The sequence below is a fragment of the Encephalitozoon cuniculi genome, chromosome I, assembly GCF_000091225.2.
Source record: "Encephalitozoon cuniculi GB-M1 chromosome I, complete sequence".
Lineage (NCBI taxonomy): Eukaryota > Fungi > Microsporidia > Unikaryonidae > Encephalitozoon > Encephalitozoon cuniculi.
In genome coordinates this window covers 63,340-88,695 of record NC_003242.2, presented here as the reverse complement: position 1 = coordinate 88,695, position 25,356 = coordinate 63,340, and the positions used below count along the sequence as shown (strand labels likewise).

General features: G+C 48.1%; 27 protein-coding genes across 27 annotated transcripts; 15 read left to right on the top strand and 12 right to left on the bottom strand.

Moving 5' to 3' along the window:
• Positions 1 to 43: 43 nt before the first annotated feature.
• Positions 44 to 847, top strand: ECU01_0710 (uncharacterized protein; the record flags this gene model as incomplete). Its single annotated transcript, NM_001415616.1, has 1 exon — positions 44 to 847. One exon carries the CDS (start codon positions 44 to 46, stop codon positions 845 to 847), a length of 804 nt encoding a protein of 267 aa, NP_001402156.1.
• Positions 848 to 913: 66 nt separating this feature from the next.
• ECU01_0700 (uncharacterized protein) lies at positions 914 to 2,233 on the bottom strand (the record flags this gene model as incomplete). Its single annotated transcript, NM_001415611.1, has 1 exon — positions 914 to 2,233. The coding sequence occupies one exon, from the start codon at positions 2,231 to 2,233 to the stop codon at positions 914 to 916; it is 1,320 nt and encodes a 439-aa protein (NP_001402155.1).
• A 93-nt stretch (positions 2,234 to 2,326) lies between these two features.
• ECU01_0690 (uncharacterized protein) lies at positions 2,327 to 2,752 on the bottom strand (the record flags this gene model as incomplete). The annotated part of the gene is made up of 1 exon (NM_001415610.1): positions 2,327 to 2,752. The coding sequence occupies one exon, from the start codon at positions 2,750 to 2,752 to the stop codon at positions 2,327 to 2,329; it is 426 nt and encodes a 141-aa protein (NP_001402154.1).
• A 173-nt stretch (positions 2,753 to 2,925) lies between these two features.
• On the top strand, positions 2,926 to 3,396 carry ECU01_0680 (thioredoxin reductase; the record flags this gene model as incomplete). Its single annotated transcript, NM_001415606.1, has 1 exon — positions 2,926 to 3,396. The coding sequence occupies one exon, from the start codon at positions 2,926 to 2,928 to the stop codon at positions 3,394 to 3,396; it is 471 nt and encodes a 156-aa protein (NP_001402153.1).
• Positions 3,397 to 3,460: 64 nt separating this feature from the next.
• Positions 3,461 to 4,705, bottom strand: ECU01_0670 (TFIIH/NER complex subunit TFB2; the record flags this gene model as incomplete). Its single annotated transcript, NM_001415605.1, has 1 exon — positions 3,461 to 4,705. One exon carries the CDS (start codon positions 4,703 to 4,705, stop codon positions 3,461 to 3,463), a length of 1,245 nt encoding a protein of 414 aa, NP_001402152.1.
• A 104-nt stretch (positions 4,706 to 4,809) lies between these two features.
• ECU01_0660 (uncharacterized protein) lies at positions 4,810 to 4,980 on the top strand (the record flags this gene model as incomplete). Its single annotated transcript, NM_001415601.1, has 1 exon — positions 4,810 to 4,980. The coding sequence occupies one exon, from the start codon at positions 4,810 to 4,812 to the stop codon at positions 4,978 to 4,980; it is 171 nt and encodes a 56-aa protein (NP_001402151.1).
• On the bottom strand, positions 4,876 to 6,468 carry ECU01_0650 (phosphoacetylglucosamine mutase PCM1; the record flags this gene model as incomplete). The annotated part of the gene is made up of 1 exon (NM_001415599.1): positions 4,876 to 6,468. One exon carries the CDS (start codon positions 6,466 to 6,468, stop codon positions 4,876 to 4,878), a length of 1,593 nt encoding a protein of 530 aa, NP_001402150.1.
• Positions 6,469 to 6,736: 268 nt separating this feature from the next.
• Positions 6,737 to 8,113, bottom strand: ECU01_0640 (uncharacterized protein; the record flags this gene model as incomplete). Its single annotated transcript, NM_001415598.1, has 1 exon — positions 6,737 to 8,113. The coding sequence occupies one exon, from the start codon at positions 8,111 to 8,113 to the stop codon at positions 6,737 to 6,739; it is 1,377 nt and encodes a 458-aa protein (NP_001402149.1).
• A 109-nt stretch (positions 8,114 to 8,222) lies between these two features.
• On the bottom strand, positions 8,223 to 9,641 carry ECU01_0630 (serine/threonine protein kinase; the record flags this gene model as incomplete). Its single annotated transcript, NM_001415597.1, has 1 exon — positions 8,223 to 9,641. The coding sequence occupies one exon, from the start codon at positions 9,639 to 9,641 to the stop codon at positions 8,223 to 8,225; it is 1,419 nt and encodes a 472-aa protein (NP_001402148.1).
• A 93-nt stretch (positions 9,642 to 9,734) lies between these two features.
• Positions 9,735 to 10,232, top strand: ECU01_0620 (uncharacterized protein; the record flags this gene model as incomplete). The annotated part of the gene is made up of 1 exon (NM_001415596.1): positions 9,735 to 10,232. One exon carries the CDS (start codon positions 9,735 to 9,737, stop codon positions 10,230 to 10,232), a length of 498 nt encoding a protein of 165 aa, NP_001402147.1.
• Positions 10,233 to 10,317: 85 nt separating this feature from the next.
• Positions 10,318 to 12,360, top strand: ECU01_0610 (uncharacterized protein; the record flags this gene model as incomplete). The annotated part of the gene is made up of 1 exon (NM_001415594.1): positions 10,318 to 12,360. One exon carries the CDS (start codon positions 10,318 to 10,320, stop codon positions 12,358 to 12,360), a length of 2,043 nt encoding a protein of 680 aa, NP_001402146.1.
• ECU01_0600 (DNA-directed RNA polymerase core subunit RPC40) lies at positions 12,320 to 13,237 on the top strand (the record flags this gene model as incomplete). The annotated part of the gene is made up of 1 exon (NM_001415591.1): positions 12,320 to 13,237. The coding sequence occupies one exon, from the start codon at positions 12,320 to 12,322 to the stop codon at positions 13,235 to 13,237; it is 918 nt and encodes a 305-aa protein (NP_001402145.1).
• A 68-nt stretch (positions 13,238 to 13,305) lies between these two features.
• ECU01_0590 (uncharacterized protein) lies at positions 13,306 to 13,818 on the top strand (the record flags this gene model as incomplete). The annotated part of the gene is made up of 1 exon (NM_001415590.1): positions 13,306 to 13,818. The coding sequence occupies one exon, from the start codon at positions 13,306 to 13,308 to the stop codon at positions 13,816 to 13,818; it is 513 nt and encodes a 170-aa protein (NP_001402144.1).
• Positions 13,819 to 13,930: 112 nt separating this feature from the next.
• ECU01_0580 (uncharacterized protein) lies at positions 13,931 to 14,539 on the top strand (the record flags this gene model as incomplete). The annotated part of the gene is made up of 1 exon (NM_001415587.1): positions 13,931 to 14,539. The coding sequence occupies one exon, from the start codon at positions 13,931 to 13,933 to the stop codon at positions 14,537 to 14,539; it is 609 nt and encodes a 202-aa protein (NP_001402143.1).
• A 41-nt stretch (positions 14,540 to 14,580) lies between these two features.
• Positions 14,581 to 15,474, bottom strand: ECU01_0570 (uncharacterized protein; the record flags this gene model as incomplete). Its single annotated transcript, NM_001415586.1, has 1 exon — positions 14,581 to 15,474. The coding sequence occupies one exon, from the start codon at positions 15,472 to 15,474 to the stop codon at positions 14,581 to 14,583; it is 894 nt and encodes a 297-aa protein (NP_001402142.1).
• A 135-nt stretch (positions 15,475 to 15,609) lies between these two features.
• Positions 15,610 to 17,376, top strand: ECU01_0560 (uncharacterized protein; the record flags this gene model as incomplete). The annotated part of the gene is made up of 1 exon (NM_001415584.1): positions 15,610 to 17,376. One exon carries the CDS (start codon positions 15,610 to 15,612, stop codon positions 17,374 to 17,376), a length of 1,767 nt encoding a protein of 588 aa, NP_001402141.1.
• Positions 17,377 to 17,458: 82 nt separating this feature from the next.
• On the bottom strand, positions 17,459 to 17,674 carry ECU01_0555 (uncharacterized protein; the record flags this gene model as incomplete). The annotated part of the gene is made up of 1 exon (NM_001415581.1): positions 17,459 to 17,674. One exon carries the CDS (start codon positions 17,672 to 17,674, stop codon positions 17,459 to 17,461), a length of 216 nt encoding a protein of 71 aa, NP_001402461.1.
• A 334-nt stretch (positions 17,675 to 18,008) lies between these two features.
• ECU01_0550 (uncharacterized protein) lies at positions 18,009 to 18,863 on the bottom strand (the record flags this gene model as incomplete). The annotated part of the gene is made up of 1 exon (NM_001415580.1): positions 18,009 to 18,863. One exon carries the CDS (start codon positions 18,861 to 18,863, stop codon positions 18,009 to 18,011), a length of 855 nt encoding a protein of 284 aa, NP_001402140.1.
• A 101-nt stretch (positions 18,864 to 18,964) lies between these two features.
• Positions 18,965 to 19,264, top strand: ECU01_0545 (small nuclear ribonucleoprotein; the record flags this gene model as incomplete). Its single annotated transcript, NM_001415579.1, has 1 exon — positions 18,965 to 19,264. The coding sequence occupies one exon, from the start codon at positions 18,965 to 18,967 to the stop codon at positions 19,262 to 19,264; it is 300 nt and encodes a 99-aa protein (NP_001402139.1).
• Positions 19,265 to 19,278: 14 nt separating this feature from the next.
• ECU01_0540 (uncharacterized protein) lies at positions 19,279 to 19,593 on the bottom strand (the record flags this gene model as incomplete). The annotated part of the gene is made up of 1 exon (NM_001415576.1): positions 19,279 to 19,593. One exon carries the CDS (start codon positions 19,591 to 19,593, stop codon positions 19,279 to 19,281), a length of 315 nt encoding a protein of 104 aa, NP_001402138.1.
• A 214-nt stretch (positions 19,594 to 19,807) lies between these two features.
• Positions 19,808 to 21,445, top strand: ECU01_0530 (uncharacterized protein; the record flags this gene model as incomplete). Its single annotated transcript, NM_001415574.1, has 1 exon — positions 19,808 to 21,445. The coding sequence occupies one exon, from the start codon at positions 19,808 to 19,810 to the stop codon at positions 21,443 to 21,445; it is 1,638 nt and encodes a 545-aa protein (NP_001402137.1).
• A 55-nt stretch (positions 21,446 to 21,500) lies between these two features.
• On the top strand, positions 21,501 to 21,767 carry ECU01_0525 (uncharacterized protein; the record flags this gene model as incomplete). The annotated part of the gene is made up of 1 exon (NM_001415572.1): positions 21,501 to 21,767. The coding sequence occupies one exon, from the start codon at positions 21,501 to 21,503 to the stop codon at positions 21,765 to 21,767; it is 267 nt and encodes an 88-aa protein (NP_001402460.1).
• Positions 21,768 to 21,893: 126 nt separating this feature from the next.
• Positions 21,894 to 22,619, top strand: ECU01_0520 (uncharacterized protein; the record flags this gene model as incomplete). Its single annotated transcript, NM_001415569.1, has 1 exon — positions 21,894 to 22,619. The coding sequence occupies one exon, from the start codon at positions 21,894 to 21,896 to the stop codon at positions 22,617 to 22,619; it is 726 nt and encodes a 241-aa protein (NP_001402136.1).
• Positions 22,620 to 22,652: 33 nt separating this feature from the next.
• Positions 22,653 to 23,075, top strand: ECU01_0510 (Fe-S cluster assembly protein IscU; the record flags this gene model as incomplete). Its single annotated transcript, NM_001415567.1, has 1 exon — positions 22,653 to 23,075. The coding sequence occupies one exon, from the start codon at positions 22,653 to 22,655 to the stop codon at positions 23,073 to 23,075; it is 423 nt and encodes a 140-aa protein (NP_001402135.1).
• Positions 23,076 to 23,203: 128 nt separating this feature from the next.
• Positions 23,204 to 23,737, top strand: ECU01_0500 (uncharacterized protein; the record flags this gene model as incomplete). The annotated part of the gene is made up of 1 exon (NM_001415566.1): positions 23,204 to 23,737. One exon carries the CDS (start codon positions 23,204 to 23,206, stop codon positions 23,735 to 23,737), a length of 534 nt encoding a protein of 177 aa, NP_001402134.1.
• A 96-nt stretch (positions 23,738 to 23,833) lies between these two features.
• On the bottom strand, positions 23,834 to 24,544 carry ECU01_0490 (uncharacterized protein; the record flags this gene model as incomplete). The annotated part of the gene is made up of 1 exon (NM_001415564.1): positions 23,834 to 24,544. The coding sequence occupies one exon, from the start codon at positions 24,542 to 24,544 to the stop codon at positions 23,834 to 23,836; it is 711 nt and encodes a 236-aa protein (NP_001402133.1).
• Positions 24,545 to 24,712: 168 nt separating this feature from the next.
• ECU01_0480 (uncharacterized protein) lies at positions 24,713 to 25,264 on the bottom strand (the record flags this gene model as incomplete). The annotated part of the gene is made up of 1 exon (NM_001415562.1): positions 24,713 to 25,264. One exon carries the CDS (start codon positions 25,262 to 25,264, stop codon positions 24,713 to 24,715), a length of 552 nt encoding a protein of 183 aa, NP_001402132.1.
• Between the last annotated feature and the right edge of the window lie 92 nt (positions 25,265 to 25,356).

Here is a 25,356-nt window from a genome sequence, read left to right as displayed (position 1 = left end):
GTTTAAGTCTGCAGAGAACAATTGCAGGGCCGCCAATCCCCCGATGCGCAGCCTGGAAGATGCAGTCAGGGAGGCCTGGGTGGCCATTCCAGAGCCCAGAAGATTCCCCTCTCTGGAAACAACAACAAGACTGGAGGTTCCCAGAACAACATCACTGAAGTCACTGGAGGATCTGAACGAGATGTACAGAGAGATGGACTTTCCCGTTATTGAGGAAAGAATGCTTGGGGACCACATCGCCCTGATAGATGTCCTGAACAACCTGAGCATTGAATACAGTAGATATGGACTAGTGATCTCGTCAGAGCTGAACGAGCTGAGAAAGAGGCAGGAGGAGATATCGCTTTACGACGAGTATGAAAAAGAGTGCGATGTACTGGAAATAGAGTTGGCAAACTCAAAGGAGAAGTATGGGAAGATGCAGGAGTACAGCCGGTACAATGTCGATGACCTGAAGTACAGGCTCGATGAGCTTCGGAAGATGTTCAACGACATGGAATACGAGAAGACGCATCCTGGCCTCATCAGCAAAATCCTTGCATTTCTAAAGGAGGACGGTCCCGCAGACGAGGATGTCATCAGCTCCTTCGGATATGTCAGGGAAAGCAGGGAGTACTCAAACAGTATTGAGAAGATACTTATAGTCGACGAGCTTGGAAATGCACCAGACTCATGCAATAAGATTGTCTGCCAGCACCTTGTTCTGGAAGAATCCATCGAACTTGATCACCTGGGGAGGCGACTTGGCATGGACAGAGCTGCGCTTCTGAGAATAGTTTATGGATTGCTGAGCAAAGGAATAATTGTGTTTGATAGGTCGGGAGACAGAATATGCCTCCAGAGATGACTGCGGCCCTATTAAAGCAGACTACTGGAAAACAGCTCACTTTTATTTCTGATGTTTTTTCTTTCTCTAGTCGGCCTTCCGCTGCGCATCATCTATCTCGGCATCATACTCCGGCTCAATACATGTTCCGTCCTTGATCTCCCCGTGTCCTATTAGCCTCCAGTGGTTGTTGATCTTTCTTGATATTGCTATTCTTTCTCCAATTTCGCAGCATGCAGGCTTCACCAGGTCGAACTCTCCGGAGGTCTCGTTGATCCTTCCTATCACACTCCCAGTGGTTGTACTTCCTATGTTCAGCAGCACATGCTCGCCCTCCTTCAGCTTTGAGCTCCCCTGGATCGTCGTCTTTGGAAAGAGGCTATACTCGACAGTTATCTTATGGAAAATCGACGGGAGAAACCCCAGCTTCCCCATAACCTGTCCAACCAGCTTGTCTGCCTTGCAGAACGAGGGGTCCATCGTTGTTCCAACACCTATCAGCCCCCCAGGATATGCTTCAGAGAGATCTATACTCTCCGCCTTCAGAGAAACAATTTCAGAAACAAAGGGCCGACACACAAACCTGTTACCCTTCCTTATTACAAGTCCAGGCCTTATCTCGATCTTGTCCCCAACCCTCAGCATCCCAGTAACAAGACTTCCTCCAATCACCCCTCCAGACATCTCGCACACCCTGGTTCCCGGCCTGTTGACATCAAAGCTTCTGATCACAATCATCTTTGGGCGTGCTGTCGAATCTCTGACAGGCTCGGGAATGTAGTTAACAATAAAGTCCAGGAGTGCAGGGATGTTGACCCCAATCTGGGCAGCCGTCGGGATCACAGGCCCTGAGACATTCGATGTCTTCAAGAACTTCTGGATCTGGTCGTGCTGCTCCAGCGCTTGTTCCCTGGAAACAAGATCAATCTTGTTCTGTACAACCAGGACCTTCTTGAGGTCCATAATCTCCACGGCAAACAGATGCTCAGTAGTCTGGGGCTGTGGGCAGGGCTCGTTGGCCGCTATCAGAAGCAGCACTGCATCCATTATGGCCGTTCCGTTCAGCATCGTCGCCATCAAAACGTCGTGCCCAGGGCAGTCCACGAAAGACACGTGTCTGACGAGCTTCAGAGTCCCTCCGCACTTCTTGCACGAAAGCCGATCTGGACTGGAGCTTCCAAACGATTGGTAGCAGTTGGGCCTCACGCATTTGGAGTCACACTTGTATATCTTGGCGTTGGCATATCCTAGCTTTATGGTGATGTTGCGCTCGAGCTCTGCCTTGAATTTTATTGTGCTTATCCCGCTTATTGCCTTTACAATGGTGGACTTTCCGTGTGCCACATGCCCAATGGTTCCTATGTTGAGAGTTGCCTGCTTCTTCATGATCTCCAAGGCATCATTCATCTTTTAGGGAGGCCAAAATTAGCCCCCTTTCACGCAAAAAATTTTCATCGGGCTCCATCGCCTCTCCTGGAAGAGCATACATAACACCTTGCTTTAATTTCTGCTGTCTCTCGGAGCATCGTATGTCCGGCACCCTCGGAGGTACAGGTCCCAGCACTTCTCTACATTTTGCATTATTACGCTAAACTCATGGATACACCTCTGGTAAAAATCCTCGGCATTCTCCTGGGCTCTTCTGTACTTGTTGTAGAGATAGTTTACAGACCGCTGGTATGGAATCTTGAGAGCCTTCGATGCATGCTTTATGTTCGTTTTTGTTATAGGCATCTGCCTGCTCATAAAGAAGTCCTCCAGCGCTGCTATCTGATCGACAGAGAGGATTCGGTAGTGCTTGACGCTCTTCTTCCACGTGTCTTTCTCCTCCTCCTTTTTCCTTGAAGCCTTGCCACAGTACTCTGCATCAATGTCACTTCCGAACAATATATCAGACAGCCTTATATCATCTGTGTTGCCAAACATTAGGGCCTCTCCACACTGCCAGGGACAAGATCTATGTATTAACACTTTCCTTATTTGGAGATCAAACAAATCTATCATGATTGGATATCATTTCTATCAAAGAGGTTTGACCAGGGTTCCTCAGACTCCAGGTGCCTGGGACACGAAATTAATGAATTCTTTAACCCCTGCGAATGAGAAGTGTTGTGATTGTGGGCCAGGGCCCCGGCGCCTACATGTGCGGGATATACCTTCACACAGCCAACATGTCGCCTCTCATAATCAAAGCATGCAAAGAGAAGCCGGACTTTTCCGGGTCTGGAAATGTTGTGGGTGTGAAGGGAATTCAGAGGCCAGAAGAGTTCATCGACTTGGTTGAAAGACAGTCTAGGAACATGGGGATAAATGTGGTGGAGGAGGAGGTTGTGGAGATCGCCAGGAGAGAAGGGTGTCTTGAAGTCAAGACAGACGCCTCCGTGTACAAAACGAAGTCCCTAGTAATCGACAGCAAAGCCCTAGAGACAAGATACCGCCCTCTGCTAGAAGACAACGGTGTATTTTATGTCAGCGACAAGGCCCCCTGCAAAGAGGCGATAGTCCTTGCAGGGGCAGGATGCAAGGTGTCGTTCGATGTGAAAGAGTTTATGGATACCATGAAGCAATGACCGGTGGCCCTGCCGTCTCTTTAATTAAACCGTCTGTGCTCTATCTCCTGAGTTGTTTATGAGCCTAGAGTATAGTCTTTACGAACTCCTTAACGAGGCTATGCCCCTCCAGCTTCACAACTATCATTCTTTTGTCAACATCCGATTCCACCAGGTGGTTTCCTCTAATGCAGAATTCTAGTACCTTCTGATAGTCTGACAGATTCAGGAAGTTCGAATACAGGTATCCAGGCACCATGAAAATCCTGTTTCTCTTCGACTCCCATATCACTATCTGGTTCCTAATTGCCGGGGGCAGGCTTCCTTGTCTGACACTTGCCTCCAAAAAATGGATTATCTGCTTTCCGGTTATTCCCTTGTCGAATGCAACATTCACGCTCTCCTCCGTTATGATTCCCTTGATCAGGTTCGGAAGATTGACAGTCACATTGCAGAACAAATGTATTACAGACTTTTCGTATTCGGAGTTTGTGTATGCATATATCTTGTTGTTCGTCTCCACTATTATAAACTCCCTCCTGTTGCGCTCCGATGCCTCGAACAGCTGTACAAAGGATCTTCCAATTGCAAGACCTTTTTCATAAAGCCTCAGTATTCCCAGCGCCTCCAAGTACTTAAACAGTCTCCTGTCCATCTGGTCGACCTGGCGATACACAGTTCCAACGGCCCTTGCGCTTAGCTCAAACAGCGCCTCAAGCACAGCTATCTCCTCTTCCACAGACCCGAGAAAGTACTTCAGGGATAGAAGCACAAGACACCACAGCTGCTCCTTTTTTGTCTTCAGAAGAAACTCAAATCCTCTGTTGGTAATGTTTCTGTCCCTGCCAAGGAGCCCTCCAAACATAAGAACCTCCGAGACCCCAAACGCCTCTATCCTGCACTCCCTGTTGACGACAGACCCCAGAATAGCCTCAAATTTTCTGCTGCTTTCCGACTCATCCATTTCCACCTTCTCACCAATGCTCCTGTAGTGCCTTTCCATCGTAAGCATGCAAAACCCGTCCATTAACGACCTTCTGAAACCCTCATCCAGATATATGTTGTTTCCTTTCTTTCCGATCACCTGGATCCTTAGCAGTATCTTCAAAGTCTCCTTGATTCCCTCTATCTCCCTTAGCGAGCTTATGGAGTGAGACTTCAGTAGTAGGTCGAAGACAAATTTTGTGGTCTTCTCGTCAAAGACCTTAAGAAACGACACTGCAAAGATCGGCGCTCCATACAGCTGTGTCTTCGAGTGTCTCGGAAGCATTTCGAAGTATTCGATGATGTCTATTGGATATGGCCATGCTTGGGAGACTTCGCTTGGCATGCCCTAAGGGCGTGCAGCTACGGCTCTTTATGGGATTCCACTCCATGGCAAAGAGAAGGGCAAACCCGAGGTGCACAAGGTACTTTTCAGAAATGAGGCAGCCCATGGCCACATGGAGAGCATTTCGTTTACCGAAAAAAAAGTCAGAGGGAAAAAACACCGTAAAGACTTTATTTACTTGTGTAATCAATTTCAGGGTGGTCTCCAATGCCGTTGCACATGTCATAGACATGTTGTGCAACCTTGAGGCAGAGGAGGTCTGCGTCGGCCTCTGACGGACACTCGGCATATACCCTGACAACATCTTCTGTTCCAGAGGGCCTGACGAAGGATCTGCCCCCAAGACTCAGCGCCTCCACATCAATCTTGTCCTGAAGCTCTTTTGGCTCAATGACTTGGTTTTTCTGGTCAACCTTGATGCTGTTCTTGTCTACTATCTTGACTGTGAGAAGCCTGCTTGGATTTTCTCTGAACTTCCTGAGGTCGTCTGCACTGCCCATCAGCGCCTTGAAAATCACGAAGTTTGCCAATGCGTCTCCGATGCACGGATCAAACAGATTGGCCAAGATCTTAAGAATCGCATGGGATTTGGTACTTCCTTTCTCTATCTCGTCTATGCAGGCCTGTGAAAAGCACACGCTTCCATGTCCATTCGGCTCGAAGTATATCCCAACATCAAACTCTCTTGCTGCACTCACAAAGTTCTTGACCCCAGTTTGTGCCATCACAACCTTGAACGACTCAGGGGGGAGAACGTCAACAGCTGCATTGTTCGAGTAGTAGGAAAGCACAACCCCGATGCTGAGCCGAGACTCAATTCTGTCGAGAAGAGACCTTATGTAGAGGGCCAGGAAGACTGCCTGTGAGTCTCCGTCGAATATCTCCGTATCCTTTGGGCCGGTGAAGAATATGAGTCTGTCGACGTCGCCGTCAAAGGAGGCACAGATCCTGTTTGCTGCCTGGGAGAACCCACTGGAGCTAAGCGCCTCGAGCCTCGGAGCCCTCTTCTTTGTTTTGACAAAGTCGGCTCCACAGTCCAGATTCAGGATGCCCTTCGGATCGTTCAGGACCTCATAGTTCAGCTTGCCGTCGAGCATCCCATCCAACTCCTTGAGCTTCATATCTGCGACTCCGTTTGCCGTATCTATCATCATCCTAAGGTTTCCCTTTGTTATAGAAGATAGTGAATTGAAGTTGTGAGCAATATTCTTCATGTACTCTGCCTTGTCAACCACCCTGTTCTCCGTGTTACACTTCCTTACAAGAAAGTGCAGCTCGGGAGTCGTCACCACCCCGTAATCATCCACCGTGCAGTTCAACTTGCCCAACACCGATCTGATGTTGTTGCACAGCCTCTCCCCGCTGTCCCTGGTATCTCTCCCAAGAACTACATGGCCTCTCACCCCCTCCCCCAGCTCACTCTGGTTGCTGCAAGACCTCAGGATTTTCTTCATTTCTCTTGCGAGCTTCTCATCATCGCAGTTCACAATCCTATCACTATACTCCTCCCACACCTCATCCAGCATGTCTCCGTTGTGGTCGATTATCTTGATTCCATTGTACTCCACGGGGTTGTGGCTTGCCGTGATCATCACTCCAATGATCTTTCCTGCAAACGTCGTAGACCGCAGGTAGGCTATGAGCGATGCCCTGCACAGGATATTGTTCAGGTCAGACGTCTTCGACCTGTACCCGGCAGTTCCGTAGTAGGCTGGCTTCGAGGGTTTTTTAAGATTCTCATCGGCTATCAGAGCATTGTCCATCGAACAGGCTTATGCTTTCCATTTTTATTTATTTGTTTCAGCCACTAAACAGGCCTGAATACATCCAATCCCACCATCCGTTCCCTTAGATCATCCCCTGATTGAGTTGCCCAAGGACCAATTCACAATATGGCCCTCAACGAATCACAGAAGTCGATGCAGGTGTACGACTCCAGCACTCTCCGCAAGTCAGGGAAACATTCTCATCCCATACAAACAATCGTCATCGAAACTCATCCTCTGGCCCCGGAAAATAACCACAGAGAGATTACCCGCTTACCCAAGGGTTTTCCTCTTCCTGCAGCAGAACCCTAAACACTCTTCCTCCATCTGTCTCCTTCTCGGAGCTCTCGGAAAAGTCTTCCGTGCTTTCCTCGACTTGATTCTTGCTCCTGAGTGCATGGAATATCTCTATCGCATTCGAAAGAGTAAAGAGCTTCACCTTCACCTCGCTCACGCCGAAAAAGCTAGCAAACCCGTTCTGATGCTTGCTGTTGACCGAGACCTGCCTCCTCTCTTTGTCAAGCTCATATGTATTGTCGCTCAGCTTGATCGAGACCATTGGGCTTGAAAAGGTCTCAATGATCTCCCCAACCTTGGCATTCACCTCAAAAACAATTCTATCCCCTCCAATCTCCTTGGTAGACTTACTTGCATCAAACATGGATATAAGTCCCCTGCTTGCTCCAGCACTCAGTCTTTCAATGGCATTCCTGAGGCTATCAGATTCATTTACCAATGCAGAAACATCGAAAAAGTGCGCATACCCCATCGAGGTGACTACCATGTATGCAGTAGTCCAATCCCCTGTGTATCCCTTCTTCACTTTGCATACCGAAGACTTTACAGCCTCGAGATTCTTTCTCACGGTTATACCCCTCCCAGACAGCTCCTTGCTTATCCCCTCCACAAAGGTCTCAAACGACGCATCAACCTTCTCCTTCAATCTTTCATCCTTCTTGCATTCCCTTCTGATTTCCTTTGGCGACTCGGACACAGTGTCAAAAAACCTGTCAATCTCGTCATATCTCTTGATGTCTGTATCCACAGAGTCCTGGAGCTTCTGATACTTCTGCTTCTGGATCCCCACAAAGCTGAGAAGCACCTCTCTAAATCTGTCGGTGGCACTCTGCAGGGACATGTTGAAGCCCCCAATCTTGGTGTGCATCATCTGGTTTGCCTCGTCATCCATTAGAAGAACCTTCTTGACCGCTCTTTTCAGCCCAAGCTCGGTTAGCCATGGATCATGCTTGCCATATGTCCAGGCATCGACATGCCTATCCCGGGCCGCTCGAAGCTCCTTCAGGCCCTCTGCAGGCTTTTCCGCAATGGCCCTTACCTCCTCGTCAATCATTCTCATGTCATCAACAATGGTTGCAATCAGCCCGTCAAGCTCCTTGAATAAGGCTTCTCCGTACAGCAGAACCGTCTCGTCAAACACAGCCCTTTGCCTTTCGTTCATTTCTATGCAGTGTGTGAGTAGTGGATCATTCCATGCAGTGTCTCGTGGAATCTGGAGAGCGCGGAAAAGGAGATCCGAGGATCTCTTCGACACCGTAGCAACATGCTCAAGATATCCCTTGAGGTATGCACACTTGCACTTTAGCATCTTATACGAAGCTCTCACACTCTCCACATCTTCCATACACCTGCACCACCTGTGCCTTTTATTGACTGGTTTTGACACAGAATTCCAAAACAAGGCTCAGTCATTGCAATCAGAATCTTTGCATCCTCCAGACCCGAAAGAGCCCTCATCCACATCCGAGACATCCTCTCAGAATCTCTATGCACCTTCCCCTTATCTCCTGGTTAAACGAAGCAAGCCCAAGTCCGTTGTAGCAAGAAACCCTCTCTCCACATCTCGACAGCACCACCCGCCACCCGTCAACAAAGTCAAACACAATGGTGCTGTCAGCCATCACAAACAGAAATCCACACTCTATCTTTCTTATCTTCACAATAAAGCATGGCTCGACGTCTAGAAAGCTAAACCCATTGTCAAACGTCCTGATAAAATACTGCAGCCCCTTGTACGACTCGGCAATCTCCGCAGGTATCTTCTCAACAAGATGCTCTTCCTTGTAAAACACCCTCTTCCCGCTCTCAATGGTAGAGTTAAGGTAGATAACACTCTTCCTGTTCGGTTTCAGCATCAGGTTCCTGTGGTCGCTGAAGTAGATTCCGTAAACCCCAGACTTCAGCACATATCCAACCCCCCGGAGCTTGGTCACAGGAATGCTGAAAAGAACATAGTCTGTATCCACAACACCCTCCTCTGTCCTGTTGGTCATCAGATTCCTGTATATCTTCATCAGAAAGTGCTCCTTCTTCGACAGAAACTTGTGGCTGAGAATGTGCTCCAGAGTCGGCCGCTCAAGGGGATTCGTGTTCAGGATCTGTGTTATGAGGTCGATTGCCTCACTCGAGAGGTCGCAGTTTTCTGGAAATATGTAGTTGTTGAGCTTTATCATCTTGTAGATGTCCTCCACATTCTTCTTCTGAAACGGAGGAACTCCAACCAGCAGTGTGTAGATTATCACCCCCAGAGACCATATGTCTGCTTCAAACGAATGGCCGCTTGCCTTCCCAAACAGAACCTCGGGCGCTATATAGTTCGGCGTTCCGCACATGGTGACCTTCTTCTCCCCATCCTTTATCACCGCGCTCAGCCCAAAGTCTCCTATCTTCACATTGAACTTCGAGTCCAAAAATAGGTTTCCCAGCTTCAGATCCCTATGCACGACACTGACGCTGTTGTGGAGATAGATAAGCCCCTCAACGGTCTGCTTGACAAACCTTGCCACATGCCTCTCCTTCAGCTTTCCGTTTCTCTTCAGCAGGGCATCCAGGGCCCCCCTTTCGCAGAGTTCGAGAACCATGAAAACATACTCAGAACTCCTAAACGACCGATACATCTTGACAACATTGGGATTATCCAGCTTGGAATGTATCGCTATCTCAGACTCCAGCTTCTCGTGGACCTTCCGGCTTTTGATGTCCTTCAGCCTGACCACCTTCATTGCATACTGCTCCCCACTTTCTATCTCTGCTAGATAGCACTGTGCATAAGCTCCTCTTCCAAGAAGCTTCTTCAGCATGTACTTTGTATGGTACTCGAGGTCTGTTATCACCGTGCCAATCTCCATGTACAGCTCGACCTTGGTGGACATGCAGGGATTCCATTTTTCGCATTTTGGCTTTGTTTCTGCAACCCACATCCAGCGGCATGAGATAAATATCGCGGAGCTCAGCCCCTGAACAATATGACTTCGTTATCAAGGGAGTACCTTCTGAAGTCGCTGATCAACCTCCTTCCAACCGAGGAGCAGATGAAGACGGTTGGGCTGTTTATAAGAACCTTCAAGAAGGACTACAGGGCAATAGTGGACGGATGGATGTTTGTCTATGGAAAGTCCAGTGCATATCATAAGCTGAATCTGCTGTATCTTGCAAACGAGGTTGTCCAGACAACAAGGGATGCCGATCCGGACTCCATCGAGCTGAAGATAATGTTCAAGAAGGCTGTGAACGAGGTGTTTGAGGAGACAAAGAAGGCGACGATGGAGAACCCCTCTCTTTACAAGAAGTACTGCGAGCTGGAGAATGTGTGGGTCCAAAGAAATGTCATGGTGATGGAAAGCCACGGAATCAACCTGGGAGAATTGGTCAGGAGCATTGAAAAGACATTCAATGACAAGGCCAAGCTGTCTGCAGTGCTAAAGGATGCCCTTGCTAGGATCCAGAGCTCCAGCGGGGGTTGATGCACTTCGCGTCCTTGCGGTTTTGGAATAAAATAGAGAGATTACAGAAGCTTTTGAGTTCAAATTTTTATCCCTTAGGTGTCTCATGGACTCTATTTTCATATCTGCAGGGTGCACACGGAAGCCAAAGGTTTCTTCCATGTTTGGAGATAAGATTGCCTATGGGTCAGGGCCTAACATTGTTATAGCCGATGAGGAGAAGATTCTTTCTGTGCTTTACATGGACGGCGATGTGAATGCTGTTGAGTGTGAGCACAACATGATGGTGGTGGGAGATGTCGACGGAGGAGGGTATCTGATAAGAGACGGAGAGATCAAGAAGTATAGCTTCGGGGGCTGCATAGAAGCTGTTGGATTTGTAGACAGATCAAGCGCCATGTTCTGTACGATAGACACAACCTTTGTGTATGATATAGATGACAATGTCGTCAGACAAGAGATCAAGAACGAATGGATTCCCACGTGTTTAACGGCTGCTTGGAACAAGACGTTTGTTGGAAGCAGAAAGGGAAGTATTTTTGTGCTGGACGTTACTGGCAGCGGTGCAAGGTGGCGAGAAGTTGAAGGACACGGCGATAGCATTCATGACATCAAGTCTGCGCGGCTAGGGGGAGAGACATATGTTGCTACATCCTCACAGGACGAGACGGTAAAGATATGGAGGGTTGTTGAGGGAGACATGTGTCTTGAGCATGTTCAGACCCTCAACGGCCACACGGATTGGGTCTATGGGCTATGGTGGACAGAGGAGGGGGATTTGCTTAGCTCGTCTGCGGACAACTCGATAATCCACTGGAAGAAGGGGTCGGTATGGGAGGATGTGATGAGGCTTGGCGGGGAAGGAGCATTTCTTGGTGTGCTGATGGTTGGAAATTCGATTATAGGCCAGTCTCGTTCGGGGGGATTTTACAAGTTTGGAGATGTGCTTGAGGGCTTTATTTCTGGGCATGTTGACGGGGTGAAGTCCATCGACTGGAGGGGGGAGTTTCTACTGACGGCATCGCTTGACATGACATCCAGGATATTCTACAGGGGGCACGAGGTAGGCAGGCCCCAGAAGCATGGATATGCTTTGACGTCGGCGAGATTTCTTAACGAGGAGGACCTCCAGTTCATAGGATCTGCACAGGAGACGATTTTAAGGGTCTATGAGCCCACACAGGTGTTTTATATGTCATGCATGTGGGTGGAAAGCTGCAGCAAGGGCATAGCTGAATCGCTTCGAAGGATGGCCGTCTCCCACCACAGGAGATCCCTGGACGATTTTTTCCCTGATGTCAACAGCCTGAAGTTTGCGGCTGTTTGTGCAGAGCTGTCTCTGACAAACGAGGTTTGTGAGGACTTTGTGTTTGAGTCCCTCAACGAGCAGCTGCTGTCTGTAACGACATTCAACGAGATAAAGAAAGTTTACGGACATTATTTCGATGTGTCTGACCTGGCCGTGTCAAAGGACTTTATTGTTTCTTGCAACAGATCGTCGCTAAAGAAGTTTTCTGGGATTTTTGTGTGGAACCGGGCTTTTGAGCTTATTGATTACATAGAGGAGCATGATTACGGAATAGAGAGGCTGGTGTTTTCGCGCGACGGGAGGTATCTAGCGGCAGCCTCGAAGGACAGAACGGTGTCTGTCTACAATGTCGGCAAGGACATCAAGCTTGCCCGGAGACTAAAAGACCACAGGAGGATTGTGTGGGACTGCAGCTTTAGCCACGACTCGAAATATCTTGCTACATGTTCTCGGGACAAGAGTGTGCTTGTGTATGAGCTCCCGGAGCTCAGGGTGAAGTACATGTCCAGATTTGACTGCGAGGCCACTTCTTTGTGCTTTTCGCCCAGAGAGTATCTCCTGGTTGTGGGGCTTGAGTCTGGCGATGTGGTGAGTCTGGGGTTTAGAAAAGGAGAGCTGGTGGTCTGGAAGAGAAGCAGAGAGCATGGCAGGCAGGTGAATGTGGTATCCTTCAACGAGGATGGGAGCAGATGTGCTACGGGGGGAGCTGATGGAATGGTCAAGGTGTTTCTGGTGCGACCGGCATGTTCGGACGACTGGGTTGGCGATAAGGAGACCGAAAATTTTGCCCTAGGGGCTGATGTCGAAGATACACAAGCTGGGAAGAGAGATGATGACTGACCTGTATTGTGCAGAGGCAAAGTCATTTGAGCAGACTGTGGATGAGATAGAGATAAGGATAACAGAGTACAGCTCGGAGAAGTTAGAGTTTGACCTGATCAATGTCGACTGCTCCATTGCCAATGCTCTGAGGCGCATACTCTCGAGCGAGGTTCCCACGATGGCAGTGCGGGACATTTTTCTGAAGGAAAACGAGAGCGTGTTCCCGGACGAGTTTATAGCACACAGGCTGGGGCTGGTCCCCTTGGAGGTAGACCCGGAGATGTTCGAGTTTGCGGGCGAAGAATTGGACGAAAGGAACTCTCTTAGGTTTACTCTTGATGTTAGGAACGAGTCTGAAGGTGTTCTGAATGTATATTCGGATGACATCAGATGGAATCCAGTGGGGAGCCAGAGGGAGATTTTCAGGGATGTCAAGTTCAGCAGCAGGGTGCTTATGTTTAGGCTAGCTCGTGGACAAAAGATAAGTGCAGAGCTTGTGTGCACCAAGAATGTGGGGAAGGTGCATGCGAAGTGGAGTCCGGTGTGTCCAGCAACCTACAGGCTCATGCCATTGATTGAGATAGGAGACATCTTTGATGAGGATGCCTACAAGCTGCAGAAATGTTTTTCGGAGGGAGTCATAGATGTAAGGCCCAGCGACGGGAGAATGAAGGCCTATGTGAGTAATCCTCGGCTGGATTCGATGAGCAGAGAGGCGCTTAGACATGAGGAGTTCAAGGACAAGATATTTATTGGAAGGAGGTCTGACTACTTCCTATTTACAATCAACACCGTGTTTCTGGATCCGCTTTACCTGCTAGAGAAGGCGGTTTCAGTACTTATAGAAAAAAGCAGAGCCTTGAGGTGCGAGGCTGAGGGTCTTCTGGGACAATGAATGGCTTCGATTAAATGTAAGGTTTTGTGGCCTAGTAGTATTTGTTGTCAATTTTTTGCCCATCAACGATGGAGTGGATTCTTTCTCTGTGCTGTGGAGTAACGAGAAAGAAGTATATTGTCGCGCTACTGGGGCGCCAGGAGGACCAGAGGCACGTTTTGAAGCACTCTGTCTCTGGATACAAGGAGGACAAATCACTCCGGCCCTTTTCTGAAGATACCTGCATTGCGAATGGGATGGAGCTGATTTTCCAGTCATTGGATGACAATGCAGACCTGTATGAAATAAGAGGGATCCATACAAGCCTCGCAGCTGCGGTGGTCTTTGCTGTGAATGCGGATAACAAGGCCTCTGTCGAGAGATGCATTGCACTCATCAACGAGGATGCAATAAAGACGAGGGACACCATTGTTGTTCTGTGCAGATCGGATATCTACGGAAGTGAGGCTGTTCAGGAGCTCAAGAGGACCTGTGACGAAATAGCTCACGGGAAAATTGAGTTTATTCTCTACGAGGAGTCGAAGGCGTTCCTGGGCGTTCACAAGGGAATAAACTGGATATGCAATCGTCTGGAAGAGTAAGATGCCCTGGCCCTATGTCTCAGGGAGGATGTGGTGTAAAATAAACCCCAGCTTTACTTCGAGTTTCTCTGCTGCCTCGGGTCTTTCCGCCGATTTTTGCCAATCCCTTTGTATGATCATAAGGATAGCTTCGACAGCAAATGTCCCCGGGGCAGAGGTTATTTCCGATCTACAGAGGACCTATGTGATCCACCCAGAGAGGAGATATGTGCTCCACTTTACCAACGGGGATGTCACGCTCAGGGCCTTCAAGGAGCTCTTCCTGCTCAACAAAGAAGTCCTGTTTTATGTAGCAAACTTCGAGTTTTTTCTTTGCAAGATGAGCCTGTTCAAGCATTGCAGATTCGAGTTTGTGAGATACCCAGACGATACAAGAGACGAAAGGGTCGAGAACTATAGAAACATTGAGAAGAGGCTGGGAGGAAAGTACATCAGCAGGGGTGTAGAGCTTTCGTTCGCACCGGATGTGTTTGCTTCCATAAGATCTTCCTTGCTCAATCCCGAGCTGTATCTGTCCAAAGGCAGTTTGAGCACAGTGATATACAAGGAGCTTACCCGGAGGCTTGGGTATGAGGACTTGAAAAGACTAGCCAAAGATGCTGTGGGGACCTCAAAGGAAGAGGAGGCTTTTGATGAGGACTTCGACAAACATCTAAAAAGTCTAGTATTTACGGGATTGGTAAAGATGAAAGATGGGCTATTTCACCGATGGAGCTGTTGACCTCCCTGCAGATACGTCTGCTTTGATATTAAACTCTACTCTTAAGGCTCCTTGTGGTCTGTTCTTAGATGCATAAGCAACTCTGATCTACTACTGAGTACAGCTCTACACTTCGCACATGTTCTGAATGGGATGGGCTCCTGCCTGGCAGTTGTTTTCTTAATGTCACCTTGTTCCTCGATCTTACAACTCTCTAGACTCTCTGGCTTCTCTTCTCTATGGGGCTTTTGGACTACCTCGATGGAGTTCTGCTGAGTAACTTCTTGGATCTGGTTTTCTATGTACTTTCTTGGTGTCTTTTCGGTCAGACCCACTCTCTCAAAGTGCTTTCTGCTTCTGAAGTGGTTTATGATCTGATTCTGGGAGTGGAATCCCTTCTCACAGTGGGTGCAATTGAACGGATAGGTCTTGGTCTTTCTTTCCTTTACTCTGGCAGGAGCAGGGGGGATCTCGACTGGAAAGCTGTCTGTGCCGATTCTTTTGTCCAGATCCCTGACGATCCTGGCCACCCTCCTAACACCCCTACAAAACTCGCTCCTCTCTTCCTCGGTCCCAAATGCCTTCTGGGTTCTGAAGTTGGTAAACATATGGTAGAATCTTTCGAAGTCGGGGCTACAGAACTTCGGAGCGCCTGGAATTCCACAGTAATCGCTTATTCTTTCGAAGAAGTCCTCGGCATATTTGCGAAGGTCTTCCCTGAAAAGCTCCTCGTTGTAGAACTCGAAGAGAGGAGGAGACTTCATGATGGATGTATATGCATCCATTATCTCTACCGCCTCCTTGGATGCCTGGGAGGAGTGAACCTTCTGCACGTCCGGGTGAACCTTGAGTATGAGGCTTTTATACCGGTCTCTGATCTCCTTCCTGGTGGACACCGGAGATAGGCCCAGGACCTCATGAGGTGATTTCTTTATCCTTGAGTGTCTGCTTCCCATTCCTACGGCAGGGCAAATAAAAGGGAGCTGAAATCGCAGGTACCGGCATTAAAGACAGCGGTACCTAAGAGCCATCCGTTGCCTTTCAGCAATTCCTGAGATTTTTGTTGAGGATGCATACCCTTAACCCGTGCGATGGGAGAACATTCATTTTCGCTCCAATTCAATCCTTTGCAAAGGATCAGGACTGTTAAGGATTATGAGAGAGAAATCGAGGAGCTGAGGAATGAGAACTTTGAGATTAAGCACCAGCTTTCTCACTATAAGGCAAGCTCTACGGGGAACATCCAGGAGGATATCCAGAAGCTTCTTCTTGACAGCAAGAGGTCGATAGACATTCTTGAGGGGGAGAATGAGGAGCTTAGCCGGCGGATTGAAGGGATGGAGGAGATGGCTACCCGGCTAAGGAAAGAAAAGGAGGACGCCGAAGCCAAGCTTGGAAGCAGCTTGCAGGAGTACCTCAACAAAATTTCCATGCTCGAAGAGGAGAACGGCAGGCTTCTCAAGCACCTGGAGAATGTCAATGGGGTCAATGCCAAGCTTCGGGAAGAAAACGGAATGCTGAGCGAGTGTTTCAACAGAAGTAAGAATGCTATTGACGAGCAGAAGAGCCTCATCGAGAAGATGGGGCATGAGAAGGAAGAGAAGGCCCAGATTGAGAAGGAGCTTCTGTCATACAAGAATGCCCTTTTGAACAGCAACAAGGAAAAGGACCAGATCGCATATGAGCGGGAGAGAGAAAGAAACGAGTACAGCAGCAAGATTTCCCATCTTCAAGGGATTGTGAGGAACCTTGAGGAAAAGGTGAGTCTCAAGGAGGCCGAGATGAATCGGATGAGAGAGCACCACAAGGGCATGGAGAAGGAGTACGAGGAGATGTACAGGCAGAAGCAGTCGAATGAGCTGTATCTGAAGGAAGTGAGCGAGAACTATATGCGGGAGACAAGGGAAAAGCAGGAGCTGGCGCTGGGGAATGAGGAGTTAAGAAGAGAAGTTGAGCAGCTGAAGGCATCGAGGAGTGAGCTAAAGAGAAGGCTCGAGGTGTGTGAGAATGAGAAGAGGGCGCTGTCGTACAAGATGTCTCTGGACGGAGGAAGTTCTGAGGCTCACAAGATGAGAGCTGAGATAGAAAGAATGAGAAGAGAAAGAAGCGAGCTGGTGGAGGAGATGGAAAGGCAGAAGAAGAAGTGTGTGGACCACATGTCTGATCTAGAGAGATCGAAGGATCTCGAGATGTTTCTGAAGGATGTTCTCCAAGAGAAAGGTAGAGAGTGCGATAGAAGACTCGGAGAGGTTGAAAAGATGGCGTATGGCATAGATGCCAAGATAGACCTTGCAAGGAAGATGCTGGGAGAAAGAGGAGTGAAGGAGAAGATGGACCAGGAGGTGGATGCCCTGCGCCAGGAGGTCAAGGATCTCCGAAGCAAAGAAGAGGAGTACAAGAAAATGGTTGGGATTGCAGAGGACAACAAAAGATTCCTGAAAACTCTTGGAGTGGATCCGTCGGGACCATTGGACGAGATTGTAAGGAGGCTCAAAGGTTCGTACAAAGACCTTTCCAGGAGGTTGAGAGTGGTGGATAAGGAGGCCAATGAGGCCATGAGCTTTGCAGAGAACAACAAGGACGCCATGCACAGAAGAACGATGGAGTTCCTTGAGGACTTTAACAAGGAGTTCAGCATTGCTAGAAAAGACCTGGAAGCCTGTAAAAGATATCTCGAGAAGAAGGGAAGGGAGAACAAAGAGCTAAAGGCAAGCAACCAGGCTCTGGAAAGGAGATTCAACGAATGCAGGAGAAACGAAGAAAGGATAAGGGACCTCTACTCGGCAATGGCAGACAGACTCAGGAAGAAGGACGAGATGATATCCAGGCTGGAGATGAGGATGGGAACTAAACTCTAATAAGGATGTATTTTATGGCTGCTTCTTGGGCCGTGTGACGAAGAAAACAAATAAAATTGATTGTACAAGTCAAGAGCAGGGTTTATTTGGCCAGGCAGATGGCAAGGATAGCACCAAGCCCGAGCAGGCTGGTGGACAGCCCCAGAGCTGAGCTATCCTTTTTACCATCCTTACCCTCTTTATTTTCATCATCACTACCACCTTCATTCTTATCGTTTGATGTTTTGGGGTTTTCATGTGCATATGCAAGGCCGAAGACCAGGAACAGGAGAAGGCTGAGCTTTTGTAGTACTTTCATTAAGGGCAAGTTTCGAGATGAATTTAAGCTTTTGGATTTATGTAAACAAACCTGCAATTTAATTTCATTGACATGTTTCAAGATTAAAAGATTTTCTAATATAAGGATATCAGCGAGGGACCTTAGACTCCGGCCATTTCCAAATAAATGATATCAATTTGAAGTGTTTATAACAACAGAATTAATCAGCTGCCTGTCGAAACATGGAGGTGACTCGATAGAGAACAAAGGAGCGCATTTCGATGGCAGATTTACTAATAGGCCTTTAAGAGACAGTTTAGGGAGCAATCTCCTGGACACCGCTGTGTCCTCTCTGAGCAGGAAGGGGTGGGACTTATCGATCAGAGGGGCTGGTATCAGACCCCCACAGTATCTTCTCTCCCTTATCCTTAGGATTTATGAATGCGCTCCTGGTCTTGCTGAGAGAATTCCTCACATCTAGGTATTCCTTCAAGATCTCCTCCTTGTAGCTTGTTGATGATGCAGGAAGCTCTTCAAGGCCTTCAAATGCATTGGGATAAAGCTCCTTCAGTTGGATTACCTCGCTGGTTCCAAAAAACTGGAGAAGAGGAACATCAAAGGACAGAAATATTTTCTTGAGCTCGTCCATCACGTACTGGAATGTTTTGTTGAAGAGCTTGTTCTCGTCCTTGGCCTTGATCTTCAGAGTCTTGAGGAGCCTTTCTTTCTCGTTTCCAAAATCCTCTTCGCTGTCAACCTTGATTCCCTGCCTGGCAAGGTACGGCTTCATAGGCTCAAAGCCCTCGTCTCTATTTAGGCTGACGAAGTGCTCCAGCGTGGGAGAGCTGATGAAGGCCATCGTCACCACGGTATTCAGAAGGTGGTTGAATGGAATGCATTCCTTCAGAGAAGAGTACTCCGCCATGATCTTCGTGAGATAGTCGTAGGAGGTGCCGAGAAACTGTAGATAGTGTTTCTGGCAGCAGGAGACATGGAGCCTTCCAGTGCACTTTGGAAAGGACAGGTGGAGGTCGTACAGCTTTATGTATGCAAACTTCAGCCCCACCTCAGCGTCAAAGACCACCTTGTCCGAGCGAAGCTTCACCAGGAGCTTCTGTGCTATCTTCTGGTACTGGCCTACCTCATTGCCGGCATTCTCTAGTGTATACAGGCTTGCAAGCTTGTACAGGATGTAGTCGTAGTACAGGACATCGACCAGCTCCTTCATTATGGGTGAGCGGCTAAAAAATTTAATCCGGCTGGCTGTCAGATTATCTCGGTCTCTGTGGCATACAACGGAAATGACTCTACACGGCAGAGCACCCACAAATGAAGCTTGTGCGGGTTCTGAGAAAATGCAAAAACGAAAGAGTCAAGATCGAGACAAAAGAAGGCAGGAGGATCGAGGGCAAGATAGTTTCTGTTGACAAAACGATGAACGTTGAGATGGTCGATGTTGTGGTTGACGGAGCACCAGCGAGCACCTACACAGTAAGAGGGAGCTCTATTCGATATGTCCTCTTCAGAGACGATATCGATTTCAAGCCATTGTTAGTTGACGACAGGCCAAGAAATAGGGCCCGGGGACAGGAAACAGGTAAGGCCAAGCGAAGGAAGACAGGGGTGTAAACAATGGATACAGACTATTTTTTATCGGCTTCTCTTTTTTTCTGGACAACAATCTTTTTTCCTTTGAGCACGGATCCGTTGAAGAGCAAGGACATTTCAACAGATCTCTCGGAAGTGAAGTCGATCACTGCATACTTCTTGGAGTTCTTTGGGTTAACAACATTTATTCCAGACATGTTTCCGCAGGACCTGAAGTGTGCGGCAATGTCTGAGTTGGTGACAGAAGCATCCAGATTCTTTACGTACACGCTCGAGACCGGCTTCTCCTGGGCACCGAGATATGACTGCTGCATGCGTTGAAGCCTTTCTATGTCGCTTTCGCCTTCCATTTCTTCGACGGGTAACGTAGAGAAAAATAATTAATAGGGTTCCCGGCCTACTGGATCTGCATGCCGACGGGCGTCCTACGCGCTGCTAAGCATTCCTTCGGGCTCGTGCGGGCCAATACTGGGGAGAGGTGCCGACAAATGGGATGCAGGGCTCAATCGTTTCGCGGATTTTGGCTTGCGGACGAATAAATAAAAAAATGGAATTACAAAGAAAATGGGAGCGTGCTTATCAGCGATCAAATCGCTGCAAATACTGAAGGTTTCCGAGGACAGCGTGTCGCACAAAAACGGCATTCTTCCGTTCATACACTCGATAGTTAGCTTCAATGGAAAGGCCATCGAGAGCAAGGATGATGCGTTGACGATGAACAAGGAGTGGGAGAGCAAAGCTCTTCAGCTGGAGCTGATAGACATGAGAACCATGGAGACCTCTATTCTTGAGATACCAAGGAAGGACAAGACCCGGCTTGGAATCAGTGTGAAGTTCCACCAGAGCATTGCCTGTCTTCTTTCGATGGAGGTTCTTCGGGTAAATCCTGAATCTCCCGCGGAGAAGGCAGGAATGGTGGTCGGAGACTACATTCTTGGGATAGAGAACATCTACTCGAAGGACGAGGAGGATCTCCTGAGGTTCCTGGAGATGAATAGAAGACGAGTGGTTCCGCTTCTGGTCTACAACAGCGACCTCGAGTATGTAAGGGCGGTTAGTCTCCAGGTCGGTGTGGATGTACTTCTAGGATGCCAGATAGGAATGGGAGAGCTCTACAAGGTTCCCTTTAGTCAGAGGCGCTGCAAGGTTGAGTTCAATAGTGAGATCATTAGGAACGATGTTAGAAGACTCAGAAGGAAGCTGCGAGGAAAGGACATTATTAGCAGCAGGCTAAAGGATGTTGTTTGTGGAAGCGATAGCCACTCCGAGTCTGTGTCTAGCACCTATGCATGGGATGTTCAGGAAAAAACACCTGCATACAACCTCATGAGCCCAAGCCTTAGGAAGCCATCCTGCGATGAAAGCTTTCCCGATGTCTCCAGCGATTCCCAGCCCCTGGAGATTCCCTTGCTGGATATTGAGGATGTAAATGAGATTCCCGTGATACTTCCTGAGAGTCTTACTTACGAGGTGCCCATAGATAAGCAGGAGCGTGCGAAGACAGAAAGGGATGGAGTTTCCAAGAGCATTGTAAACATTCTTGAGCAAGAGCAGGACGACCATTTTGACTTTGAGAACAGTCTGCCTCTGGCGAACAAGGGTGTAGGCCAGAAAAAAGAGCTTCAGAAGCTAGGTACCACAAAGAGAACAGAGGACCCAGAATCCAGACACCAGGTCGAGGACAGAGGTGTTGAAGAGCCAGAAACCTTCTTTCTCCCCATAGAAAAGAGTGACACTCATAGAGATGAGTTTGATGCAAAAAACTTCCTCTCCAGCCTAAGTCTTTCTTTTTATGGTACTGAGAATGAGCACGACTCTGGCACCCACAGAGCTGTAACGACATCTGTACATGAATCGAACGGGGAGTGTCCACTGTGCTTTAAGCACCATCGGGAGGAACACGACAGGTCTTCAGAGTCTTCTGGGGAATACACGCCTCTGGCTAGCAAAACATCCTCCTCCCTAAGTTCGATAACGAGCAGTGATGCAGGAATTAGTGATGAGGAGGAGGCAGGAGAGATTGGAAGAATATCCCTTGGCGCTCCTGGGGACCTTCTAAGTGAAAAGAAAGCTACTGTACCTTTGGGAAGGCTTAGGATCATGGGGGATTTAGGAGGCGACCACCCACATTCCGAGGAAAACAGCCTGGAATCAACAAGTATTGGGTCTCCTCCGTATAGCGACCCCGGGTCAATTCTATGATTCCATAGACCCCACCCACGACGCAAGATGTTATCCTAAATTTCCAACCCTCGTGATGGGAGGATTCCAATCGAAGTACTCCGACTCCAATCTGTTTTTTGACGGAATCAGAAATACATACAATGCAAGGGACTATGTCAAGAGCAGAGAAGGCCTGAAGGTGAAAGCGCGCCAGAAAAGGAATGCGGATGAGGAGAGGAAACAATTCCTAAGCGAAGAAGACAAGGATATCTCCTTTCTTATCAGAAACAGAGATCTTATGGATCCAAGTATCAAAGAGGTTGATTCGAAAAACTGCCATCTTGGGAAGTTTGTGAACTGAGGCCTTGTTTCGTCTATGAATAAATGTGAATGGTTCTTGTTATCTACGGACGCGGCTCTTCAAACCAGCCTCTGACGAAGTTTTAGCATGTTTCATCAGTATTTAGCGGTCGAGTATGATGAGGCGATGGAGGCTCCGTTGGATAAGACAGTTTCCAAGGAGTACAAGAAATATCTTGAGGCAGCGTCCCACGTGGTAAGGCTGGACACTCTGGGGCCTTTCTTTTCGCTGAACGAATATAACCTATCTGGAGAAAAGATTAAAACATTCTCCATAGAGCTTAAGGGAGATGAGTTCTATGTGATCGACGGACATCTCCTGCTATACAGAAACGGCATGATTAGAATATACAGATACGATGAAAGGTTTAGATGCACGAGAACAAGGAGCATGGACCTCCATCTCCTGACGTTTCTGGTAAAAAAGAAGGCCATGAACCAGAGATGCAGATTCCTGTTCTACAATATACTGCTCCACCTCGTGAAGAACAACGAGAGGAAATATGACGCAAAGCTCAGGGAAATAATGTGCTACATGTGCGTTGACTGGATGGTTGATGTGAAGTTTGGAGATCGAATGGTTTTGTGCACATATAGAAATGGGGAGTCGAGGGTTTACAACAGCAGGCTGCAGCTTATTTCCGATAGTTTTTCGTGCAGAAGAGAGAAAGGAATCATGGAATGCGGGGCCCAGAAGATTAGAGTGACGAAGAGCTGTGTCGAAATAGCCCGTGACGATTGGTCTTTCAAAAGTCTGATCTCTATTGGGGAGGTGGTCCAGTATATTGCACTTGGAGACAGCCTGTTCCTTCTCACAAGAGACTCCATAAAGATTTTGAGCTTTGAGGAATGAGTAGGAGTTAAAAATGACAGTAGCAACCCTGGCATGTCTGCACTCCAGGAACTGAGCGGAATAACAGGGAAGTACGACTCGAGTGTTGTGGACCACTTTGAAAATCCGAGAAACGTTGGGTCTCTTGACAAGACGGATCCTCGAGTCGGAACTGGGATGGTCGGGGCCCCGGCCTGTGGAGACGTGATGAAGCTTCAGATAAAGGTAGGGAAGGATAATGTGATTGAGGATGCAAAGTTTAAGACCTTTGGATGCGGGTCTGCAATTGCATCGTCAAGTCTGGCAACGGAGTGGATCAAGAAGAAGACAATAGATGAGTCATTGAAGATATCCAATAGAGACATAGCAAAGAAGCTCTCCTTACCACCGATCAAGCTCCACTGCTCCATGTTGGCAGAAGATGCCATCAAGATGGCAATCAAAGACTTTCTGGACAAGAACAAGCCGTCACCATGAAGCGGATGATGGAGATGGTAAGCATATCTCCACGGGACAAGATAATCAGAATAAAGTGCTTTTGTTCCGAGTTTGTACGGGGTGTTTTCCGGCAGCCTCTGTAAAAGACACAGAATGGTGTTCCCTTAATGGAAGAGAGGGAAGAGAGCATCAGCTTTGTAGACCAGCGGTTTCTCGGCTCAAAGCCTCTTGACGATACGAATGTCCTGGAGTACTTCTCTGGGTCGCCCTTCTACGACAAGTCCTGCAATAATGAAATACTCAAGATGCAGACGCAGTTCAGAGGACTCGACCAGAAGTCCAAGCTCTTCTCGATGGTAGGGATATTCTATGAGGTGGAGAGTAGCAACCATGAGAAGACGCTGTTCGTGATCAGAAAGGCATACAACCATGGGGACACTGCAGAGACGCTGGGGATGTATTACATAATCCACGGACATGTCTATGCTGCACCCACAAACTATTCCATCTACAGATGCAGGATGGGCGACTCGATGTGGCAACTGAACTCGTTTATTGATAGGATGATGGAGAAGAGGAGATTCAACCCGTTCAGTCCGCCCAAAGGCAGGCGCCTTGCAAAAAGCTTGGAGGACAGCAAGGACCTGGACTTTATGATGGAGATCTTTAATGACTTCAAGAAGGAGCAGGCGGAGTCGTGAGAACAGCATAAGTCGTTTAATTGGGACTCTCCAACCGGGGAATAAGCCAGCCCTGCATACATTTTGGGAAATCCTAGGCACACTCGATATGATTCGCTAAATAAGAGATCTAAACAATGCTACTATCGTCTGTAACCACTTTTTTGTCTCGTAATATGCCTTCGCTTCCTCGTGCGCCTTTTCGCTAAACTCTGTGTACTTGGTGGCATAGTTGTGTTTGGACTTGGTTGTCTTTGCAGATGATATCTTCTTCAGATATTTCTTCAGGATCCCGTCGTACCTCCTAAGTTTCTTGATGCTTTCGCAGAGATGGCCCTTTCCTCTGCTGATGTATGTCTCTACCTTGAACAGCTCGTTCGACAGAAGCTCTTTGATGTCTTCAAGAACGTTCAGCAGAGACTGTATCTTAGAAAACATAGGCTCTGGAGCAGGCAGGCCGTAGTGCTTGTCCGAGCTGAAGTCGAATATTTCTGGCCATGGCTGGGTTATCCCCTTGTACTCGAGAAAGCTCGACAGCTTCTCAGATGCGCCTGGAATCGATTGGATCAGCCTTACAAGGTCTGGGCTGAGCCTGGACTGGTCTGATCCTTGGGAAACCACTCCTGTTGTTACTACCGGCTGCGAAAACGTCGCACAGACAGGAGCCTGCATCGGACCCTGATATATTTGATAGCACTCAGGCTTTGGATTGATGCCGTTTCCTTTAACCATCACCATCTGGGCGGGTGAGCTCACCTTTGCCTGCTGGTATGCCCCTCTGATAAGGCCAAGAGCAAGGATAATCGATGCCACTGTTCCCAGAAACATTCTGTGTAACGGATCTACTGCGGAGAATAAAACCTATTTGTGACGAAACAATTGTTTTAGGGACTCCAGTGTTTTAAGCCTGCACCATTCTCTCCTAAAGATCTGTTTCAAATCAAACGCTCTTGCTCTCCTTCAGAGACCGTAGGCACGCAAAAGCATTTTCTTGGATCAGAAGATCTGCAGTAGTTCCTCAAACATATTTGTTATTTTGGCGCAACAGCTCTCAGGAGAAAGCTTGAAATCCGACAACTTCATGTCGAATTCTGCTTCTTCCCTCTCCTCCTCCCTCCCGACGTCGATGAAGAAAACGAATCCTCTCTCCAAAGACGACTCCAAATCCTTGGAGGACATTTTGCAGCCTCTGGGAGAAAGCCTAATCTTCGTGGAGTTTGGAGGCAGGTGGTTTGTCACTGGATTCTTCACCACCTTTCCCAGCATGGTTCCATCGGACGACTTGATAACCATCCTCTTCAACAAATAAGACATAGCGTCGCTGAGATCGGCAGGGTTCTCGGGAACCTCAAGAAGATAGCTCAGCTCTACAAGTGCGTTCCTGGCTGTGTGGATATAGATCTTCATCTTTTTTGATTTGTTGAGAGGGGAGTCCATTAGAAGCCTCAGCGCCCTATGAAACCTGTTGAACTCCAGATCGTCGCCGTGAAGTCTTTTCTCGGCAGTTGGCTTGACGCCCTTCAGAACAATAATCACTGGGACATTCATGATGGGGGATAGAGATGGGATTGATTTCGAGGTGGGCACATCCAGGGAAGACGGGCAAAAGAGTGTACATCTAATTTGAATTTATTTCTCTA